The 25,000-nt window shown below is 38.6% G+C and overlaps 2 protein-coding genes across 2 annotated transcripts in view; both read right to left on the bottom strand.

Moving 5' to 3' along the window:
• LOC138045965 (uncharacterized) overlaps positions 1 to 19,682 on the bottom strand; it is a 315,585-nt gene extending 295,903 nt beyond the window's left edge. The window contains exon 1 of the mRNA XM_068892611.1: positions 19,602 to 19,682. The gene's annotated coding sequence lies outside the window, so the exon portion shown is untranslated. The remainder of the gene's footprint in view (positions 1 to 19,601) is intronic.
• LOC138044634 (uncharacterized) lies at positions 4,879 to 8,621 on the bottom strand. Its single transcript, XM_068891099.1, has one exon. It carries the CDS (start codon positions 8,619 to 8,621, stop codon positions 6,588 to 6,590), a length of 2,034 nt encoding a protein of 677 aa, XP_068747200.1. The 3' UTR covers positions 4,879 to 6,587.
• Positions 19,683 to 25,000: the final 5,318 nt, after the last annotated feature.

Below are 25,000 nucleotides of genomic sequence, written 5' to 3'. Positions count from 1 at the left end.
TCGAGTGTTGGGTCTAATAAGGAGAACATTTGGGCCCAAAGATCCTGTGGCAATTAAAACAGCTTTTAATGCTTTAGTTCGTCCTATTTTGGAATATGCCTGCCCAGTGTGGAACCCTTATTTGGTTAAACACATACACAGTATTGAATCCATCCAGCGTCGTGCTACTCGATTGATATGTGGATCTGATAAACCTTACTCTGAAAGGCTCACTGAACTAAACTGGTCATCATTGGAGCTTAGAAGGAAATACCTCTGCTTGCTTCAGCTTTACAAGATAATTCATGGCTATTCTGATATTGACTATACCGCATATGTGGATCTGACTGGCCCAACAAGAACTAGAAGTAACCATGACTTTAAAATTAGGCCTAAAGCAGCAAGGACAAACTATTTTAAATTTTCATTTTTTTAACCGTTACGTTAATGACTGGAACTCTTTACCTAACTCAGTTATGTCTGCTTCTAGCTTAAGCTTGTTCAAAACTTTACTACTTAATATTATCTTTGTAAATAGATAGGTCTTTTAGTTTTCGTACACATTGTGAAATTATGTATTAGATATACTATTCTAAATTTTTTTAACTCTTATTTCTGGAGAGTAGTTTTTATCTGGGAATTAGGTTTCCCCCTATTGTACTTTTTTATATATATTTTCATTTGTACATAGCTAAGACGCTTTATTTAACTTAAACTTCCTTCAATCCTTGCCATGATTGCTAAGGTAACAGAGGTTGTTTGCGAAAAACAGTGAAAAACAACACTAGCATGTTTATTATTGGGTAAGAGACTGATTTTGCTTTCTTTGACATTTTCCTAAGATTACTGAGGGTGTTTTTCCTGCGGGAAAGACAAGCGTTGATTGTTTAATTAAATCTATTTGCAATGCACCGGAAAGTACTGCTGAGGACTCGAAGGTTTGTGCGTACTTGGAACATAAAACGGTACAAGAACATAATCTCCAGCAAGTGAACAAGTGTAAGAATGCCAACGCTGCGACGATAAGATTTTTGAAAAAGGATGATGCTGCTCGCAGCAATGATGCTGTCAGGCCGGTTCATAACTCTGGAAGTTTTCACAAGCGATGGATGTGAATGTTGTGTTAAGGGTGGTGTTGTAAATGCAAAACAATCTTATTGTTTTGTCCTCCAGATTGGGAATTAACTGAAAGGAGTCTTATGAAATGCCGACGAAATTTTAAGATGGCGGCCAATTCGTGAAATGCTTCGAACAGTAACAATCAGAGAGCTGGAAAGCTCGAAATACATAAGGGTAATGTGCATCTAAATGCCTCATCATGATGATAAAGTATTTAATAGGCCTTTTGCAACAAACGACGGGATCACATGGTACAGAGGGCAAGCTCATTATTATTACCCCACTGGAACACTAAAACCCAGGCAAGTCAAGCTTGACCCGTCCAGGTCCCTTTGGTTTAATCTCCCAGCTGGGGAATAATAACGAGCTTGCCCTCCAGCGTGGCGGATTTTGTACCATGTGATCGTTTGTTGCAAGAGGCCTATTTAACCAATACATGATTTTTAGGGGTACTCCATAGAGTACTCCATGCAGTAAGGCTCCGCGTTTTGTCCTCATTTTAGTGTGTTTTCACTCTATGATCTGACATAACCAGACGAACATTTCTCACGGATTTGTACCTTAGATTGATCTATTCCTTGCCCAAAAGATTGCCAATAGCTCCGTCTGCAGGAATTTTAAACCAACTAAAACTAAATAAGCTTCTCTATACAGTTTATTCAAAATCAGCTGATATCGTGGTTTGGTATTAGGAATAAAGGGAATCGAATGATTCAGCAAACCGCCTGATGTCACCGACCATTTCGAAGAAAACATGGTTCTTGTCTTGCCCTTTCGCTTTTCTAAAGTTTTACCTTTTCCTATTTCATGTCGTTTACTAAAGAAAATTCCTGGCGTGATTTAATCATCAGTCACGATGTCTTGGAGACATCTTCTGATATTCTTAGAAACTAGTCCTTTCTTGGAAGAAGTGAGCATAAATCGACATAAGTCAAGGAAAATAAATGTTCGTTTGTTGTTCTAATTTTATAGCAAAGGACATGTAATATTGAAAGTTTTTGGTTACATGTTAATGACGCTTACCCCGCGATTGCTCGTAAATTCGTTTTCGCTGATCAATAACTGTCTTCCTTGTTATGTTTACAGACGTAAGATCGAGATCATTCTTGGTGCTAGTTTACGCCGGAATAAAATGGAGAACAGAACGTAAAGCAATAAGTACGTGACTTTTACTGAAATTGACGTTTTCCTCGGACAAAACGGGATCTGTTTTACTACTGGAACAACAACATCAGTTGTTCAATTACAGTTATTTAATTCAAATGAGTTGGGTGAATGAGAGCAGGGTTAATTGCTGCCGAAAGGTGCAGCTGACAATTCACTGAATTTAAGGCTGACTCTGGCTTGAGGCGTTCGTCTTTTGCCAACAAATACGTCCAGGTGAAGAAGACAGTTGGTTCGGACGGTGGAGTCGTTATGGCAACTGTTACCGCAGTCTCAACCATTTGGAAACGCGTCGTCACAGCTTCTAATGAACAAGATTCAGCCAAAAGCCAAAACTACAGCTTAATTAAGGATATTAGCATTTAAATGCAGCGGTTATCGTCCCACCCGTGTTTGTTAGGAAGAGAGAGATGCAGGACACAAAGACCAAGATCGTCATTCGACAGTGTTGTTACTTTTTCAATAATATGCATGGAAAAATTACTCCATTCTGATTGACTAATAGAAATGCAGTTTTCAGGTAACATAGTTCAGAAAAGAGAGAATTTAGGGGAAAAAGAAGTAATAAACCAAGCATTCTGATTGGTCAATGAGCAAACAAAGTCTGCGTAGCCAGTCAAATGCGAATCCTCGATGGCGCAATTTTTGCTTGATTGTGTGATACGCGAGCGTTCCTTCTGCTTAAACATCCCGCATTTTTTCATGTGTATTATTAATAAGTAATCACTTGGTTTTCTCGTGCAATTTGGAATAAATAAGCACTTGTAAAAAATTTCAAAGATTGCAAATAGCATTTTCCACAAGTGATAAAAATAAATTGTAAAGCCTTGTTACAAAGCATTATGGGAATGAAATGCGGACAAACATCGCAAAAATGTATTTCCTTTTGTCCGCATATTAATCCCGTAATGCTTTGGGCTCTAAATCGTGGCATCAATTGAAAAGATTGCAATTGCACTCCCCCATGTTTTTCAGTCGTCTTTGACAAAATTTACTCGTGCTCATATATTGCAAATTGTACTCCCATGTGATTACCTTTACTAAGTGTGACCTCTAGACACCTCTACGATGCAGGGTATATATATGTTGCTTACAAAAATAGGCACTGAATCGCGTGTGTGGAAAGAGACAAACAAAAAGGCTCTTCTATAGCTATCTGCAAACATCATAATCGGAAAAACACCGCCGAGGTGTTTCCGTGTGCTTCAGAAAAGCAAAAACGAATTTCATTGCTTGTTGCATGAAATGCTTTATTATGTTTTCTTACGACGCAAAATTATTAAAAAGCATCTGTACTTGTGCAAATGTTACTCTTAAAAGTTAAGACTGGCTATAATGAAGGTATAAGCTTATGAATTTGTTGACTGGCATGGGTGCGCATAATGACCGAGAGCCAAATATTTTCCCGTCCGGTTAGGGTTTTAGTCAGTCAATAAGCATTTCGTCAAATGATCACTATGTGCAAAACCTTTTAAAATTTACGCTTGAGCCTAAATGTATCGCGATTACATGCACAAGACGGGGCGCGCGGGGCAACTCCAAAAGATTGTAAAATAAAAACTGGTCCTTTATTTCTATTTCTTGTCGACGGAACCATTAACTGTCATCAGAAACTTATAAGGGTTGAAACGTGTAACGGCCCCTTGTGTGCTGGGAAACAAGCTACTGAATATTCAAGTTGCTAAGTAGCATATTTGGAACAACAGGAGCGAGGGGTCTCCAAATATGGTACTTAGCACTGAAACATTCAACCAATCAGTTCGCACTGAATATTCGGAAGCTGTGAACGCGCGTTACACGTTTCATCCCTTATGGGTTTCTGATGTCATCGAATTCAACAAAGTTTTTTTCCTTTAAACGCTTATATCTCGAAAACGAACTCGGTGACCCCAAGTTGCTTTAAAGTAAGAAGTGACAGACTAAGATAAAACCCTTTGCAAAGTTTAAAAAATTCTCAGCCACCTTCACAAATTGCAAAAAAATTAAGGTGGCTCTGAATCAGCTCCAGAGAATTTGTTTTAACTTTGTGAAGATTTTTATCTTAGCCTGCTAATGACTTTCCAGCGATAACAAATGGGGTCACTGAGTTCGTTTTTGAGGTATAAGCGTTCAAAGACAAAATCAAGGGCTTTTTAAGTGGCGCTTTTGTTTCCATGGTAACATATTACGTCACATCAATGAGTGCATCTTGTTAAGCAATTCTTGGTTTGCATCCATGTAATGAGACAGCCATGTTGGTGTACAAAACGATAGAAAACGGCCCCACAAGTTTCGCATAATAATAGAGTCAAATTTCCAAAAGACATTTTACTGCATTGTTCCGTATACCAACATGTCCGCTGTGACGTCAGATGCAAATCATCAATTATTTACGTTTCATTAGTACCATAAAATTTGCCGTTACGTGAAACGGTGTTTGTAGAGTTAATTCTTCTAATAAATTGTTGAAACGGTTTGAGCCTCCTTAAGCTGACAACTGCACTTTAGCATTGCTTATGAACATTCGCTCGTGCAATGAGCCACATCTATTCGTTGGGTCAGAAGTGACTTGGGTATACCTTCTGCTCCCTTGGTCAGTAATAGATAGATTGCAAATATACCAGCTGCATTCCTGGGTTATGATTAGTTTATTACACCTACTTCGATATGGCATAAAATCGATGTCCTACATTTCAGTCTCTATTCGATCTACATTCAATTTAAACAATTCACCTCTCTTTACAGCGTGTACCAAACAAAGCAATGGCTTTTCAGTCCTTTGGCTTTGACTAACCTGCTTGTACTCTTGGTTACTGTCAAAGATGAATACTCTTTATTATTGGCAAAGGTGAATGCTGCCAAAAAACCGCTTTTCATTGAACTATCACAAAAATACTTGCTCTACTTATAGCAAAAGTATAAAGAATGTCCTCGAGACAAACGAATTAAATCAGTCTTTCTCTAAACTGTGCAAAAGTTCGCATTTTATGTCTGCGCCTTTTCTCTGGCCGTTTTAAAAAGAGAAAATCAAGAAAACGAAAATTATAAACTCGAAAACTAAACTCCAATAGTTAAAACGTAAGACGACCTGTACCTCAGACTGCTCAGTGTTTTAAACCTTAATACACGAACAACTTGATAATGATTTACAGAAAAGCAAATCATATGATAACGTAAACTGGAAAAGCTACTCTGGAGTCAATTATTTTCATGCGTAAATACTAATGATCATTAATTTCTCAGTTTTGATTAAAAAAGTCAAATGAGCTTTGGTTGCACAGTTCCAGTGAACTGAAATTCCGCAGCATTGTAACTGTAAAATACTCTTTGGAAATTATCATCTCTTCTGTCTATGCTATCTCGTCCATTGTGCTTAGTGGCATAAAAGACGTTAGTGAGTTCATCGATAGCTGGTGCTTAGCATGACAAGAACACTGAAGTGAAATGTCACAGTAAAACTTTGTGACTTCTTTTTATAAATTTACAAACGCTTTGCAAATTACTTAGCAACCAAAAAGAGCGTGTGACGATCCGAGTGCTGTTTTGACACCATACACTTGGAGTCCTGCCTTGGTCTCCACTCTTCACTCAGTACGTAGGTGCAGTAAATTGTACAATATTCTTGATCGTTTTCTGCCACACGTTTGCTTGCGCGCAGGTGACATCGAAGTGGAAATCTCCTTTAGTCTTAACGGCAGTTATAAAGGGGCGTCTAGTTTCCTTTCCTTTCTCTTTTTTGCCTTTCAGTTATTCTGCTCAGATTCCTCAGTAAACTATCCATGTGATATGAGATCAGCCATGCTAGGTTTCCTTTTAATTATTTGATCTGATCTACGAAGTTGATCGAATGTTACCAATGCCTGAATGTTCTTCGGTTTTCATGTGATGACAAAAATTGTCTCCCTTTTCGCTCTGTAATGATCACAGAATCTGACGATCTTGTTTACCGGACTCCAGGCATGTGCATGTCTTCTCCTACCTGAAGCTTAAAATGGCTTTTGTGAGACGGGCGTCATTCAGACGGTTAAGTTTCGAAGTGGTGGACATTTTACGCTCTCCACGAAAACGTTATCGACTGAATTCAGATCTTGTCATACAGACGTTGGAGATCAAAACGGATTTGTCTGTGAATGGTTTTCAGAAGACTTTGAAGAGAAAGAGTGGCTTACAAAACACCAAGAATGAATTGAGTCATGACCATAAGGGAGATCTACAGTTGCCTAAAACCATGTTTTCCGAGCTGCCAACACGCAGAAAGTAAAGCTATGTTTGTCACGTTACCTCCATGGCAATATACTCATAAATTGAGAGAGTTCATCCTTGAACAAAGCTAAACTCTTAGCACATTATAATGACGTCAGGTACAAATTCAATGCCAAATCACCGTTTTCTTCTTTTTTGGGATCGAACGTTCCTCCGCATTTTGGACACTTGGCATCCAGAGCATGTCCAGAATAGTCCACCACCTTTGATTCGGCATGGCACAAGGGACACTTGTATTTAGCCACCTGCATTCCTTTGAGTGATTTCATTAAATTTCTAGCAACTTCGGCACCATGCGTGTTATAATTTTCCTTCTCCTCTTCGTTCAATTTATCCCAATCCCAGAAGACATCAATAAATTGTAGCCCAAGGACAGATGCCTCCTGAACTCTGAAGAACCCGCCGTCAGCGAACTCCACTCCGTAACGTGAATCCATTAAACGTAAACTCTCAGCATCGTAACTAGTAAGAACAACTGCATGTCTGTCCTTTTCACTTTTTGAGTCCGTCTCTGAATAGAGGTTCGCTTTTGTGAGGATTCCTTTCCCATTTTCTTCATAGAACTGATCGAATCGAACCCACTGGGCTTCAGTCAGGCCGAATGTGGCAACCACTGGTCTTTTTTCGGAAATGGCCTTGATGGCCTTACCAGCATTGACCCTTCTGCATTTCAGACGATATTCTTGGCACACCTCTGTCAGGACTTGGAAAGTGGAAGCTCCTTCTTCCCCATATTTAGTTATCAAATTCTTCCTTAACATGTTGAAATCTGGACACTCGCCAAGTCGTCGTTTCATAGCGAGGTGCATAACAGTTGCAGCAGCATGTGCATAACAGGTTTCTTTAACCTGTTTTGTAGGCTTGATTTTTTTATTTTCGTCATAGATGTAGACGTTTAGATCAACTTCTGAAAGAACCTCGGACAGAGCATCTTGACTGAGGACAGCGCGCTTAGCCATGTCACAAACCTCTTTGATGACATCTGGATGGTTGACTTGAAAGAAGAGTCTGATTTCATTGTTGCTGATGTCAATGTCCCATTCTTTTCCTTCTTTTTTTTTCGCAAACAAAGCGCGTGGTATTTCCTGAGTTGTCATGATGGAGCTTATTCCGAACATGAACTTTGCTGGCTCCTTCCAGTTCCCACGCGGAATGCCATACAAGTAACGAGGATTGGGTATATTTTCATGAGTTATAAAACAGCTTACAATTTTGACTCCCAATCTGGACAACTCTTGGAGATGAGAGTGTCTTTCGTATTGTCCATCACTTGGCATCCCATCAGACAGGATGAATAGAATTTTCGTATGATTTGCGAATTCTGAATGGGAAAAGAGCTCCACGGAATATTTTATAGCTCTGAAAAATGGAGTTCCTCCGTAAATGTAGGGTTCAACTGTTTCGATCAACTCATCAACCCGTTCATCAGTTACTTCTTGATCGCCAACACTGTCATGCAGTATTTCGGACGCTGTTTGAACGCTCTTAATTGCCGCTTTGTTGACAGCCACCATTCTAAATTCCTCCAAGAGTTGTTTTCCCTTTTCTATTACTTCTTTGACTGACTCTTCTGTTGCCGATTCTTGAATACCCTGACAAAACAATCCCGCTAAGAAATATGCACCCTCCTTCACGAGGCTACCGATCACAAAGCATTCTTGGGGTAGGATCTCGTGAACAAACCTTCTGGCAAAATCAGGATTTCTTTGCAAGAAGTATAGCATCGCAGCAGCAGTGGTAATATCAAGGACTTGGAGCAATACGTTCATATGTGCCCAAGTACGAACTCTCCGTGCTCCTTCGTTTTCGAGAATGTCCAAAATCTCATTAATCATGTCTTGCAGGGTTCTCCAAAACATCAGAGATTCTATGTAGGATTGTTCCTCTTTTGCTTTCTCAACAGTGCCGAGCAAATCAAAGACCTGCCGGGAATGAAAATTACTTCCAAAGGCCAAAGCAAAGGTTTTATTTGAAGATGGCACATCATGCTTGATTAGTTCGTCTATCACTTTAAATACAGACCTCGCCCAAGGTCCACCGTCTGCTTTTGCCGCCTCGTCACCAACATTCTCCATGGAGCCAGACACGTCCACCAGGATGCCCATCAGGTATGACATGGTTCCTGTTTCAGTTTAAAAAAGTTAATAATGATAATGATAATGACAATAATAATAATAATAATTATAATAATAACAATAATAATAATAATAAGAGTAAAATAATATTGCGAAATTTTCATCACGAGATGATCAACTGCGCATTACAACAATGCTTAAAATAATAACCAAATAATAAATAATTATGAATAAGTATTGAATAAACTAACTAAGAAAAAGCCTTCCTGAAATGATAGGTCTTTTTAAAAATGTCCACAGATTTAGCTATTCTAATTTGCAAAGGTAAAATAGCGTCGAAGGTATAACCCCCCGCCCCCTTTCAGAAATTCGTGGATACGCCCCAGGAGGTGCCTCAGTTAGTAACGTTACTTTCCTTTGCCTTCTGTGATCCCAGATAAACAATTACTTTCCATCACCGGGGCTAACTCTCAAATGGATTACATGAGAATGAAGATGGAACTTAAAATTACAATGTATTAAAAAAATCATCCCTTGTCCAGTTTGCCCCAAAAATGTCTAATAAGGTTCCGTCCGCAAAAACTTGAAGCTCTGTGAGCTCAAAAATGAGCTTCTTTCGATATGCATGACATTGAGGGTAGTCAAATCGTTTATTAAAACTCCTTGCAGTCTTGCGACTGAATTACAAGTATTAAAATTTACAATAATCAATATATATCGATAAATATATTAAGAATTTAAAATACAGTAATATGTAAAGTAAATTAAGAAAACGCTGAAAAACAAAAAAAAAATCCTCTAGTTACAATGGCTTAAAATAAAACTGTTCTTAAAACGATTTGTTTTGCATAGTGGCTTACTAAACTTCCTGTTTGATCTTAATTCTCTCTGTTGAACTGCCTCAGGCGGCAAAAGCCCAGCGAGTTTGTGATTTACATTATTTGAGATGTTATTGAAAAATTGTGTACACAACGTACGTACTCCTCCGATCGTAAAGCGTGGGAATATTGGCTCTTGCTAACGCATCCCGATATTTGCAGTCAGGAAAGATTATCCCCAGTATCTGAATGCGCATGATGCTATCCGATAAATAACTGGGTATGTTATGGTGAGAAACCTGACATGCATACTCAAGGAGGGACCTGATAACGCTAGAGTAAAACTGGACTAGATGACAAATTCCAATCTCAGCTTTTTTAAGCTGTCTCAGAAGATACAAACGCTTAGCTGCCTTAACTGTAATAATGTCGATAAGATGCTGGCCCAAAAACATTATTATTATTATTATTATTATTATTTTTAATATTATTTATTATTTGGTCCGACCAGTAGCCCTTGCTACGGGTCTAATTGTTAATTGACAAGATAACCGAGACTTGCATGTTTAGCGTTGAGTGAAGGAATTTCACTGGACAAAACATTTTCCTAAAACAAGTCAAGATCGATTTGTTGGAAACTTCATTTGTTCAATGAAATCGTGATGCACAGGAAAAAAATACTGAACAAAACTCCCGGTATGAATTAATTTTCATTAAAAAGAAGACACAATAGGGCCGTTTATACGAGAGAAAATGAGCTTACTGTGGCCGTGGCGTACATAATACGCGAAAGGAACTATTTATACGAGTATAAACTCCCAGGCTAGGATAAGCCGCGGCTTGAGAAAGCCGTGAACGTAGATTTTGTACCATTTATACGGGGTGTTCGCGTCTTCTGTAAGCCGCGGGAAGAGTAAGCCGTGGCTTACTTTCTGTCGTATAAACGGCCCTAATGTGTCTTGGAGACGTATTTTGATATTCTTAGAAATTGGTCCTTTCTTGGAATAAGTGAGCATTTCACGACATAATTCAAGTAAGATGTTCGTAGTCGCTCGAATTTTAAAGCAAAGGATATTTAACGACATAAGTCAAGAAATATAATTGTTCCACGGTTTGCCTGCGAAAGATCGAGATCTTGGGGTTTGTTTAGGAATAAATTAAATCGAGAACAGACCATGCGCGTAAAGCAATAACTAAGTAACTTTAACCGGACTTGGTATTTTCCTCGGAAAGGACGGGATCTGTTTTACTGGAACAACAACATCAGTTCAAACTCAAATGCAATCGATAAATGGGAATTTTTGATTCGCGACGCACAGGGAAAAAATTTCTGAGAACCTTGCAGGCGATGCTCTTAGCGTCTGAACCTGTGCAAATGTTACTCTTAAAAGTCAAGACTCCGGGGCACCCAACGAAAATCTGCGGTGAAATACATGTATGTGTTCGGGAGAGTCAAACTGCTCTAATAATTAATTTTCTGTTGTACCTTTCCAAACAGCCATAGATTTCTTTACTAAAACATGACCTAAAAGATTCGTAACCAGGGAAAAGTAGTCCCTTACGTTTTCTGATGGGATATTTTTGCACTTAAAAAGGTAACCTTGCAGTTTCGGATGAGCAAATGGTTCGGTTTGGAAGGTCTTAAAAGGTAACGTTCAGCTAGCAATTTCTTGAGATGAAAATACTATTCCCTAAAATTTTTGTACACTTCAGTTTTCAGCTGAGATATCCGAACAGATTAAATTTTTCTGGGTCATAAACAGATATCTTTAGACAGTCTTGATATATTGCAAGGAGCTTAGAAATGTTTCGCAAAGGCTTTTGGCTTAATCTGCTCGTTGGGTGCCCTTGAAGACTGGCAAAAAAGAATGTATAAGTATAAACATGAATCTTAATGCAAGTGCGTGTTGTCCTAAGCAGAGTGTGTATATGTATGGAGAGAATTCAAGTGAGGCCAACGCTACTGTGTGCATGTGATGGTTGAAGAACCTTCGTTGAACCTTCTTTGTCCTTGGGTATTGCATAACAAGTTCCTGATGCTGTGGATCAGCGAAGGTTCTTCATCCATCACATACACACAATAGCGTTGGCCTCACTTGAATTCTCTCCATAAATTTTAATGTTGTCGTCCAACGTGTGACATCTTGGAAAGCAGACGTCCTTTCTTCTACTTTCTACTAGGATTTCAAATAGAATTCTAAATGCCTAGTTCCTCAGTATTTACTTATGTGTCGATATTTAAGTTTACAAGGCATTATGCTCACGTTCGAATTTGGATGTTTACTAGGACGGAAACATCACATACTATCTCCACGAACGCACTTCATAATTACTGGGTTGCCGTATGGCAATCCAGTCGGAATCTGTCTTTAATTTCGTCGTTTTTTTATTTTTCGTTTTCCTTTTTTTTCCGTGTCGGTAAAAGTCTTGCCTGTCACTCCCCTGCTAAGTGGTGTCTTTGTGCATAGAGCCTTCTGCGCGTATTTTCTTAGGATCGAGAGGGTAGTGGGAAATGCGTAGATTTCTCTGGTAGACAGTAGAACGATTAACTTAACCGGCAATGGCGTCGAAAGTCATGTAACGCGAACGGCGTTTTAGTGGATCTTTGAACAAAATATACCCTTATGAAGCTCAATAATGGCAAGTCAATTGGATATACAGGCGGTAGAATCTTAAAAGCGACGAGTAATGGACTTCGACAACAATCTATCGCCCGTCGAGCCGAAATCAAAGTGAGCTGTATTTACCTGAAGTACATGGTAATTTAACACGATCGACTTTCTTGTCTTCACGCACGCAATGAAATAGGAAGAGGTTTTCGCCTCTAAGAGCAAATATGTTGTTTGTTTCAATAAATTTTTCACTGGAAAAGGATTCTGTGGTATTTTCTGCCTTTGTGAATTATAATATCATGTTGTGTATTGAATTTTCGAGCTTAAGGTTGAAATGTGATATGGGAGAAGTTTTTTAGTATTGCTCTGTAAGCAGGAAGGGTTCACAGGCCTGTTGGAAGCGTGCTTGAGTTTCAACAAAATGACCCCAAAATCAGTCGCTTAAATTTGTGGTGAAACTTAAACTTGTGGTGAAAAGAAGTTTATCAACATGTCAGCCTGAAGCCAATGTATCTCACTTCCCATTTATTTTCTTCAATCTTTATGTGTTCAGAACTTTGCTAGTAACCACAAGTCTTATCAGACTATTTACCAAAAACTTCTAACATGGCAATAAAATTATATACAATACAAAAACAAAATCGATCACTGTTAGAGCTACATGCTACATATTACGCAAGGACAGATCTGTTTCGTCGTACGAACGTGTGAGGACCTGTGAGCCAAAGGGCCTCGTCTGGTATGACTTCTTAATGACCCCCCAACTTGAAAAAAATTGTCTGGAACGGTGCACGTACCACAGGCAACCCAGTGTACCCTCACGGAGGGTCTAGTTAATGATTACTCCTAGTTATAGCAAAAATATATATTGTCGTATGAGAACCTGGGTTTAAAAGGCTTGAATAAACTGCACTTTGAAATGAATTTCATTGAAGAGTGAAATCAAAAGTGGAACTTGCGGGTAAAGCAATAGGTTAGGAACATTTGCTTTCCTTGACATTTTTCTAAGACAAGTCGTGAGCTATTGGAAATATCAATGTCATTAGTTCAAATAAATCATTATTTAAATGAATCTACAAAGCACATCAAGAAAACCTCTGAAAACCCCCATGCTACACTGAAGTTATGTGTTCTTAGGACACAAATTGATTTAAAAAACTGTGTAAACTGAAATTAATGTTACTTTTCATGTCAAGACTGGCAAAAAAGCAAGTAGACGTTTTGGGCAGTCAGTATCGTTACTTCGTCTGAAAGTATCGTTACTTCGTCTCAAATAGACTATTGAAATAATCTTACCGATTCCAGTCCTCGTCAAAAAGCCTAGCCGTGGCTCCGTCCGCGTACAAACTTAAAACTCTCTTTGCTCCGATATGCATTGTATTTAAATACAGTTCTACATATTGAAGCTAAGCAAAATAAACTCGAACAAAAGAAGTTAGAAAACCACTTTTTTTTTTACAATTTCTTTTATTGAATCGAGGAATCTCATTGGCAATTTCTTAGAGATTACGACTGTAAAATTCGTTTACTCACCCCATGCGAGGAAAACCACTTTTTTTTACAATTTCTTTTATTGAATCGAGGAATCTCATTGGCAATTTCTTAGAGATTACGACTGTAAAATTCGTTTACCCACCCCATGCGAGGAGCGAATTCTCGGAAAAAAAGGTGAAACATGTCCAGAAATGCACACAACAACAAAAATGGCAACCATGGAAACAGTTCCACCGACAATTTGGAAAAGAAGAAATTTTTTAGATATGTGGCGAAAATGGCAACTTTGTCAAAATCGCCAACAACTTAGAGGCCAATGCAAATAAGCAGGCAAAAGGGGCCCCTTGGCAAGCCGGCGACTGTTTATCCTTAGGATTAATGATCTCCACGTATCTAACCTTCGTACAGGAAGTACGTGAATGACACAACCATGGCTGAAATCGTTCCCCGTGGTCTCAGGGTGCAGTTGATATTGTCGAGGGCTGGTCACAGATGCACATTATTCAACTCCACGCTACCGAGTGCAAGGAACTGATTATTGACTTCAAGAGGAACAACCATACTTTTAGTCCCGTGGTTGTTGCCGGAAATGAACTCTCAACTGTCGATAGCGCTACGATCGGCCTAGGAGTCACAATATCGAATGATCTTAAAGGGAATAATCATGTAAACCAAGCGATAAAAAAGGCAAATAAGCGTCTGTACGTCTTAGTTTTACTGAAAAGAGCTGGTCTTAGGCAGAGTGACATTGTCAATTTCTATTGTACCGCAATAAGGCCCTTGCTTGAATACCGTTCGCCTTTTTTTCACCACAGTCTGCCTGAATAGTATTTAAGTGAAGATCTTGAGCGAGTGCAAAAAAGGGTGTTTTCAATCTTATCGTCCCCACCAATCTTGCAGACAAAGTTTAGCAACCTTTGAAATTAGCAAATGAATGAAGGGGTAGTTTCTAAAGAAACTGTGGTGCTGCGTCGGTGGGGAAGTAGTATACAAAAATTTGGTTTTATCAACGGAGTTGATAATGTAAATTGGCCACCGTACAGAGATTCTAAAAGCTGACGTTTCGAGCGTTAGCCCTTCGTCAGAGCGATTCGCTCTGACGAAGGGCTAACGCTAAATTTTTGAAATTAGCACTCTGTGTCAACAGAGAAGAGAAGAACAATGTACCAGACTTAATCAACTGAGAAGCCTATTACCGCCTAGACATCAGAGTCATTATGATACACAATGGTAATAGGTCTGAGTGGAGTCCAATTTGTTCTGTAACCATACGAGTGATTAACATAATCGGACGACCGCGAAGTGGGGGTCCGATTTGTTTAATTCATGAGTGTGATTACAGATTAAATTGGACGACACGAAGTGCTGTTACCAATTAATTATAACCATTACAATTTCCAAGAAAACAAATTTTATGCATTCCTTTTTCACTGTCTAATTTTGCAAAATCCCCAGTTTGGTAGGGTAAGCTGAGTGCACTTAATATGATTGGCTGATGTAACTGTCCGATTTCAGGTATTCGATTACAGCCAACTGTCCGATTTCACGGTCCGATTTCAACCCTACACAATAATGAGTGAAAAATAAAGTAGTTGATGCCCCAAACAAAATCACTGTTTAAAGTGAGTGTTCGAGCTCCCACGATTTCACACAAGTCGACTTTTATTCCTGCTATGTGCAGTCGTGCTAACAAGCAGCAATTTTTAGGGTAAAGTGGTGAAATAGAATATTTACTACATTATAAAGTGTTTTAGTAAGGGATTCTCGTGTTAATTTTTAAGTTTAAACATATATTGATGTAAACAGTTTTACATCACATTCTTTGTATTTTCCTACATAATTTTTATTATAATTTCGCAATTCAGCCTAAGGGCTTCTGGGTTATTAGCCGTAAATAAACTTTTCGTAAGATTACTGAGGGTCTTTTTCTTGCAGGATAGACAAGCGTTGATTGTTTAATTAAATCATAGTTGATAGAGGGGAATGGTTATGAAACGCAACAAATTTCTTTGTTGTAGGTTTCTGTTCTCTTTTTTAGCCTTGACCGTGCACAAAACACAATAGGTGTTTATTCCGTTCTGAAGAACTAACCAATGGAAACGTGTTGATTACGTAATTCATGCATAGCGTATGAGCCAAAAACAAAAGATTGTGCAAGGTCGTGGACTTTCCAACCTAAATCTTGGCATCTTTGTTTGCTCCTTTGATGTTTGCCGAGCTTCCAAACCATCCCCTCTATTAACTATGATTAAATCTATTTGCAATGCACCGGAAAATACTGCTGAGGACTCGAAGGTTTATACGAAACATAAAACGGTACAAGGACATTATCTCCAACAAGTGAACAAGTGTAAACGCCAGTTCCAATAAGAATGCCAAGGCTGCGACGATAGGATTTTAGAAAAAACGTTGATGCTGCCTGCAACAATTTAACATTTCCATGATGCCGTCAGGCCGGTTCATAATTCTGGAAGAGACCGGATGTGAATGTCGTGTTCAGGGTGGCGTTGTAAATGCCCAAAAAAACATGAACTTAATAAGGAGATTTGTGTCAGATAGTATCGTGATTTAAGTATGCCAGGCTTCACTATATGATCTCACATAACCAGATGAATATTTCTCACAGATTTGTACCTGAAACTGACCCAGTCCTTGTCCAAAGGCTTGGCAGTTGCTCCGTCTGCGGGAATCTTAAACCAACTAAAACTTTGCGAGCTTGTACTAATGCGCTTCTCACATGCAGTTTATTCAAAATCAACTGATTATATCGAGGCTAGGTATTAGGAACAAAGTGAATCGAATGGTTAAGCAAATAGCCTGATGTCACTGACCAGATCGAAGATAACATGGTTCTTGTCTTGCCATTTCTCCCATCTTGGGTTTTACCTTTTGTTATTTGATGTCGTTTACCAAACAAAATTCCCGGTTTGAATTAATTAATCATCAGGCAAGAAAGAACGGATGTAATCTGTCTTGGAGAAATATTTCAGATTCTTAGAAACTCGTCTTTTCTTGGAAGAAGTGAGCATATTACGACGTAAGTCAAGGAAGATAAATGTTTTACTGGGCTTGACATTTTCTTCATACATGCCGGGATCCGTTCACTGGAAAAACCGACATCAGTTGTTCAATTAAAACTTGCCTTAGATGCATTGAGTAAAGGGGCATTTTGCTTTCGCAGTCCAAAGGGAAAACAATTCTGAGAACCTTGCACGTGATGTACTTCGATTATGACTCAAAGTGATTAAATAACATGCCCTGAACCTGTGCAAATGTTACTCCTATAACTCAAGAATGGCAAAAAAGAAAGAATACCTTTAAATTTTAATGTTGTCGTGGAAACTTGAACATTTGCATGCTGCAAAGTTGAATAATTCTGTAGAATGTGACTTTGAAAATTTCTAGATAACATAAACTGTAGAACGCAGTTGGGTAGCCAGTATCGTTACTTTCGACTGCCTTTTGCGATCACAAATAGGCTACTGAAATAATCTTACCGTTTTGTTCCTCCCACCAGTCGACGTCAAAGAACGGCAAGATTTCCGCACAAACTTGAAACTACTTCACATACAGTTCTATGTTAAGTTGGGCGAAGCAAATCACTGAATGGGAGGCATAAAAGCACTTTTGTTATGCAATTCTTGTACTGAATCGAGGCATCTCATTGCCCATTTGTTGGAGCTGTAACTGTGAAATTTATTCACTCGCCATATTCGTTGACTAAATTCCATCAAAACAAAAGGGACGCTATAATTTCCTTTCTTTTAATTTTCTGAGAAAATATATAAAAGACCATTGTCCTTTATTCCTAATTCGTACGAATACGAGCTTACAAGTCAAAGGAAAATTAGAATCTTCATTTTTCAGCTCATGTTTAAGGGTACTGTACTGATTTCAGATGGGTTGATTTTCAAGACGTTTATCCCCCAATCACCCAAACGAAACGGTTGAGTCTGAGAACTGTCTTCCTTGTTATTAAGTAGATTACAGATTGCTAACAAGACAACTCAGGTTGTTTGCGAAAAATAAACAATGAAAGGGAAACATTTGGTAAGAGAATTTGGATTCACTTTTCATTTTCTGAGATTACTAGGGGTCCTTTTCATGCCGGAAAGACAAGCGTTGACTGTTTAATTTAATATATTTACAATGCACCGGAAAATAGACATATCTCTGCTGACGACTCCAAGGTGATGCATACTTCGAACACAAAAAGTTACAAGAACATAATCTAAAACAACTGAACGAGTTAACTGGCAGTTCCAATAAGAATCCCAAAGGCTGCGACGATGAGACTTTTTGATAAAAGTTGATGCTGCTGCCGACAATTTATCCATTTCCATGATGCTATCAGGCCGGGTCATAACTCTGGAAGTTTTCACAAGCGATGTTGTGTTGGTGGCGTTAAAACTGCCCGAAAAAAACATGAACGAGATAAAAGGATTTGTGTCAAATAGTATCGTGATTTTAGTGTGCCAGGCTTTGCTCTATGATCTCCAGCACATAACCGGACAAATATTTTTCACGGATTTGTACCGCCTTAAACTGACCTAGCCTTGTCCGAGGGCTTGGCAATCGCTCCGTCCGCAGGAATTTTAAACCAACTAAACTTTGCGAGCTTGTAATAATGGGCTTCTCAGCTGATACCGAGGCTGTAGTAGGTATTGGAAGAAAGAGACTGGAATGATTTAGCAAACCGCCTGATATCATCGACCATATATTTCGAAGATAACATGGTCTTTGTATTGCCACTTCAGGCTCCCTTCTTGGGCTTTACCTTGTGTTATATTTGATGTCGCTTTCAAAACAAAATACCCGGCGTGCATTGATTATCAGGATAAAGAGGACGTAATCTATGTTTGGAGACCTATTGTGGTATTGTTCAAAATTCGTCCTACGCTTTCTTGGAATAAGTGAGCGTATTACAACATAAGTCAAGGAAGACAAATGTTCGTTATTGCTCGAATTCTAAAGCAATGGATTTTTAATCCTTTTAATTGGTTCCATGTGAAGGGAGCCTACCCCGCCATTACGCGTAACTGTTTGCCTGATCACTAAATGTCTTCCTTGTTATTGAGATTTGGGGGCTTTTTTACCACCCTGCTAGCAGAGCCTTTTTTTTGCTTCCTCGATTTTGGTAAAGAAAAAGAAAAAAGGAGGCTCTGCTCGCAGGGTGCTTGTTTACGAGAATTGAGACCAGAACTTGCAAGTCAAGCAATAAGTAAGCAACTTTTACACCACTTGACATTTTCCTCGGACAAAACGGGATCTGTTTTTGCGTGACGCAAATGCATTAGGTAAATGGAAATTTTTCTTTCGCAACGCAAGGTAAAAAAATCTCAGAACCTTGCAGGTGATCAGTGTGTCTCGCTTAGGACACAAAATGATTAAAAATATCTGAACCTGTGCAAACTTTACTTTTACTCTTAAAAGTCAAGACTGGCAAAAAAGAATGTATAAGTTTAAATCTTAATGCTGTCGTGGAAACTAGAAGACATAATCCGCAATTTTTTACTCGCGATGCAGATCGTAGCGTTGGAAGTTTCGAGGGGAACCAACGAGCAAGTAAGTCCAAAAGCCTTTGAGAGAGTATTTCTAGGCTCCTTGTAGTGTTTGAAGACTGCTTAAAGAGGTGTTTTTATCATCTAGAAGAATTTGATCACTTCGGATATCTTAGTTGAAAATTGAAGTGTCCGAAAAGTTAGGAAATGATAGCTTCATTTCAGAAATTGCTAGCTGGACATCACCTTCTTAAAACCTCCCAGCGAACCAATTGCTCATCCGAAACTGCTAGTCGATCTTTTTAAGTGCCAAAAATTGCAAAAATATCCTTTCCGAAAACGTAAGGGACTACTTTTCCTTTCTTGGGAATCTCAGTTTTGGTGATGTTTTAGTAAAGAAATCTGTAATTGTTTGGCAACGTAGAACTGAAATGTTTAGAACAGTTTCTCTCCCGAACACATATTTCAGCGAAGATTATCGTTGAAAGCCCTTCAAATTTTCTAGAAAACATAAATTGTAGAACGCAGCAGGGTAGCCAGTATCATTACTTTCGTCCGCCTTACACGATCGTAAATAGACTACTGGAATAATCTTACCGTTTTTTTTCTTCCACCAGTCCGCGTCAAGAAAACTGTTCCGGCAAAAAGCCTAGCAGTGGCTCCGTCCACACAACGTCTGCTTCGATATGCAGTTCTATATTGAGTCAGGCGAAGCAAAAGGGATTTTAGAAAAACACTTTTGTTATGCAATTTTTGTATACTGAATCGAGACATCTCATTGGCCATTTGTTAGAGCAAATAACTGGGAAATTTATTCACTCGCCACATTCCTTGACTAAATTCTCAGAATCACAAGGCGCGTTGTAATTTCATTTCTTTTAATTTTCTCAGAAAATTCGTCCTTTTATTCGTAATTCGTACGAACATGAGCTTACAAGTCAAAAGGAAATCAAAAATCTTCGTTTTTTTCAGCTCATGTTTAGCGGTACAGTACTTTCAAAGCGATTTCAAAGTGATTTCAGCATTTTTTTTAAAAGAATTCATCGACCCACAATAATCCAGACAAAACGGTTGAGTGATAACTGTCCTCCTTCAATCCTTGCCATGATTGCTAAGGTAACAGAGGTTGTTTGCGAAAAACAGTGAAAAACAACACTAGCATGTTTATTATTGGGTAAGAGACTGATTTTGCTTTCTTTGACATTTTCCTAAGATTACTGAGGGTGTTTCTCTTGCGGGAAAGACAAGCGTTGACTGTTTAACTCAATCTATTTGCAATGCACCGGAAAATAGACAAATTTTGCTTATGAAAAGTTCTGGAGTTATGAACCGGCCTGACAGCATCATGGAAATGGGTAAAATGTTGCGAGCAGCATCAACTTTTATCGAAAAGTCTTATAGTCGCAGCCCTTGGCATTCTTACTAAATGAACGGCCAGTTAACTTGTTCCTTTGTTGTAGATTATGTCCTTGTACCTTTTTATGTTCCAATTACGCAGTATCTTCGAGTCGAAGTCAAGAATGGCAAAAAAGAAAGGATACCTTTAAATCGCAATGTTGTCGTAGAAACTTGAACATTTGCATGCTGCAAAGTTGAATAATTCTGCAGAATGTGGCTTTGGAAATTTCTAGAAAACATGAACTGCAGAACGCAGATGGGTAGCCCATATCGCTACTTTCGTCTGCCTTTTACGATCACAAATAGGCTACTGAAATAATCTTACCCTTTTGTTCCTTCCACCAGTCGACGTCAGAAAACTGTTCAAAAAGCCTAACAGTGGCTTCGAATCCGGCAGCACAAACTTGAAACTTGGGCAAAGCAAATCACTGAATGGGAGGCATAAAAGCACTTTTGTTATGCAATTCTTGTACTGAATCGAGGCATCTCATTGCCCATTTGTTGGAACTGTAACTGTGAAATTTATTCACTCGCCACATTCGTTGACTAAATTCCATCAAAGCAAAGGGACGCTATAATTTCCTTTCTTTTGATTTTCTGAGAAAATGTATAAAAGACCATTGTCCTTTATTCCTAATTCGTATGAACATGAGCTTACAAGTCAAAGGAAATTAAAATCTTAATTTTTCAGTTCATGTTTAAGGGTACAGGACTTTGGAACTGGTTTCAGCTGGTTTTTTTTTTTCAAGACGTTTATCCCACAATCACCCAAACGAAACGGTTGAGTCTGAGAACTGTCTTCCTTGTTATTAACTAGATTACAGATTGCTAACAAGACAACTCAGGTTGTTTTCGAAAAATAAACGTTGAAAGGGAAACATTTGGTAAGAGAATTTTACTTCACTTGACATATTCTGAGATTACTAGGGGTCTTTTTCATGCGGGAAAGACAAGCGTTGACTGTTTAATTTAATATATTTGCAATGCACCGGAAAATAGACATATCTCTCCTGACGACTCCAAGGTGATGCGTACTTCGAACACAAAAAGGTACAAGAACATAATCTAAAACAACTGAACGAGTTAACTGGCAGTTCCAATAAGAATCCCAAAGGCTGCGACGATGAGACTTTTCAGTTAATAAAAGTTGATGCTGCTGCCAACAATTTAACCATTTCCATGATGCTGTCAGGCCGGTTCATAACTCTGGAAGTTTTCACAAAGCGATGTTGTGTTGGTGGCGTTGTAACTGCCCGAAAAAACATGAGCGAGATAAAGGGATTTTTGCCAAATAGTATCGTGATTTTAGTGTGCCAGGCTTTGCTCTATGATCTGACATAACCAGACAAATATTTATCACAGATTTGTACCGCCTTAAACTGACCTAGCCTTGTCCAAAGGCTTGGCAATTGCTCCGTCCGCAGGAACTTTAAACCAACTAAACTTTGCGAGCTTGTAATAATGGGCTTCTCAGCTGATACCGAGGCTGTAGTAGGTATTGGAAGAAAGAGACTGGAATGATTTAGCAAACCGCCTGATATCATCGACCATATATTTCGAAGATAACATGGTCTTTGTATTGCCACTTCAGGCTCCCTTCTTGGGCTTTACCTTGTGTTATATTTGATGTCGCTTTCAAAACAAAATACCCGGCGTGCCTTGATTATCAGGATAAAGAGGACGTAATCCATGTTTTGGAGACCTATTGTAGCATTTTTCAAAATTCGTCCTTTCTTGGAAGAAGTGAGCATATTACGACATACGTCAAGGAAGACAAATGCCTACCCCGCCATTACGCATAACTGTTTGCCTGCATGATCACTAAATGTCTTCCTTTTTATCGAGATCTGGGGGTTTGTTTACGATAATTGAGAACAGAAATTGCAATTAAAGCAATAAGTAAGCAACTTTTACAAGACTTAATATTGTCCTCGAACAAAACGGGATTTGTTTTGCTGCATGGAACAACAACATCGTTTGTTCAATTAAATCGTAACTAAAATGCATTGGGTAAATGGGAACTTTCCTTTCGCAACGCACAGGGAAAAAAATCTCAGAACCTTGCAGGTGATCAGTGTGTTCCGCTTAGGACACAAAATGATTAAAAAACGTCTGAACCCGTGCAAATTTTACTCTTAAAAGTCAAGAGTGGCAAAAAAGAATGTATAAGTTTAAATCTTAATGTTGTCGTGGAAACTTGAAGACATAATCCGCAAGTTTCTACTCGCGATGCAGATCGTAGCGTTGGAAGTTTCGAGGGGAACCAACGAGCAAATTATTCCAAAAGCCTTTGAGAGATATTTCTAGGCTCATTATAGTGTTTGAAGACTGTCTAAAGAGGTGTTTTTATCATCTAGAAAAATTTGATCTGTTCAGATATCTTAGTTGAAAATTGAAGTGTTCGGTTAATTTTAGGGAATGATAGCTTCCTTTCAGAAATTGTTAGCTGGACATCACCTTCTTAAAACCTCCCAGCGAACCAATTGCTCATCCGAAACTGCTAGTTGATCTTTTTAAATGCCAAAAATTGCAAAAATATCATTTACGAAAACGTAAGGGACTACTTTTCCTTTCTTGGGAATCTTTTTGGTGATGTTTTAGTAAAGAAATCTATAGTTGTTTGGCAACGCAGAGCCGAAGATTATCGTTGGGTGCCCTTTAAAATTTCCACAAAACATAAACTGTAGAACGCAGCAGGGTAGCCAGTATCATTACTTTCGTCCGCCTTACACGATCGTAAATAGGCTACTGGAATAATCTTACCGTTTTGTTTCTTCCACCCGTCCGCGTCAAAAAAACTGTTCAAAAAGCCTAGCAGTGGCTCCGTCCACACAACGTCTGCTTCGATATGCAGTTCTATATCGAGTCAGGCGAAGCAAAAGGGATTTTAGAAAAACACTTTTGTTATGCAATTTTTGTATACTGAATCGAGACATCTCATTGGCCATTTGTTAGCGCAAATAACTGGGAAATTTATTCACTCGCCACATTCCTTGACTAAATTCTCAGAATCACAAAGCGCGTTGTAATTTCATTTCTTTTAATTTTCTCAGAAAATTCGTCCTTTTATTCGTAATTCGTACAAACATGAGCTTACAAGTCAAAAGAAAACTTAAAATCTTCGTTTTTTTTCAGCTCATGTTTAGCGGTACAGGACTTTCAAAGCGATTTCAAAGTGATTTCAGCATTTTTTTTAAAAGAATTCATCGACCCACAATAATCCAGACAAAACGGTTGAGTGATAACTGTCCTCCTTCAATCCTTGCCATGATTGCTAAGGTAACAGAGGTTGTTTGCGAAAAACAGTGAAAAACAACACTAGCATGTTTATTATTGGGTAAGAGACTGATTTTGCTTTCTTTGACATTTTCCTAAGATTACTGAGGGTGTTTTTCCTGCGGGAAAGACAAGCGTTGATTGTTTAATTAAATCTATTTGCAATGCACCGGAAAGTACTGCTGAGGACTCGAAGGTTTGTGCGTACTTGGAACATAAAACGGTACAAGAACATAATCTCCAGCAAGTGAACAAGTGTAAGAATGCCAACGCTGCGACGATAAGATTTTTGAAAAAGGATGATGCTGCTCGCAGCAATGATGCTGTCAGGCCGGTTCATAACTCTGGAAGTTTTCACAAGCGATGGATGTGAATGTTGTGTTAAGGGTGGTGTTGTAAATGCCCGAAGAAACATGAACTAGGGATTTGTGTCAGAGAGTACCGTCATTTTAGTGAGGAGACGACAAAACGCGGAGCCCTACTCTTTGAGTACCCCATGGAGTAACTAAATGGAGTACCACTAAAAATCATTTATTGGTCAAATTTAATACTTTATCAACATGGCGAGGTATTTCGATGTACATACTTTTGTTACAGTTCGATGCAGTTCACGAACTGGCCGCCATGTTGAAGTTTTGTAGGTATTTCGTTTATCCCTTATTATGATGTATAAAAACCGTGTACCCCTGCACATCCATTAATTCAGGCCTGTGTATGCCCATATATATTTATATACACCTATGAAATGGATTGGAAACTTTATTTGTACATGGTCAGACTACAAATGGGTATATATGGGTATACAGGGGCATACATGGGGATGTGTGTTTATACACTGTATACTACAGGGGTGTGCATGTGTATATTATGGGCGTACAAGGGTCTATAGGTTTGTAAGATCTAGAATATTTGTCTAAATACACAAAAAAAATAAATACACTGCAAAGACCCATTTCAGTAATTCCCAATCTGGAGGACAAAACAATGGTTGTTCTGTCCCCTGAGAGAAACAAACCTTTCAAATGCAAAACAATCTTATTGTTTTGTCCTCCAGATTGGAAATTAACTGAAAGGGGTCTTATGAAATATCGACGAAATTTTAAGATGGCGGCCAATTCGTGAAATGCATCGAACAGTAACAATCAGAGAGCTGGAAAGCTCGAAATACATAAGGGTAATGTACATCTAAATGCCTCATCATGATGATAAAGTATTTAATAGGCCTTTTGCAACAAACGATCACATGGTACAAAATCCGCCATGCTGGAGGGCAAGCTCATTATTATTACCCCACTGGGACATTAAAACAAAGGCAAGTCAAG

Source organism: Montipora capricornis, chromosome 4 (assembly GCF_036669925.1).
Source record: "Montipora capricornis isolate CH-2021 chromosome 4, ASM3666992v2, whole genome shotgun sequence".
Classification (NCBI taxonomy): Eukaryota; Metazoa; Cnidaria; class Anthozoa; order Scleractinia; family Acroporidae; genus Montipora; species Montipora capricornis.
This window is presented reverse-complemented; position numbering and strand designations above follow the sequence as displayed.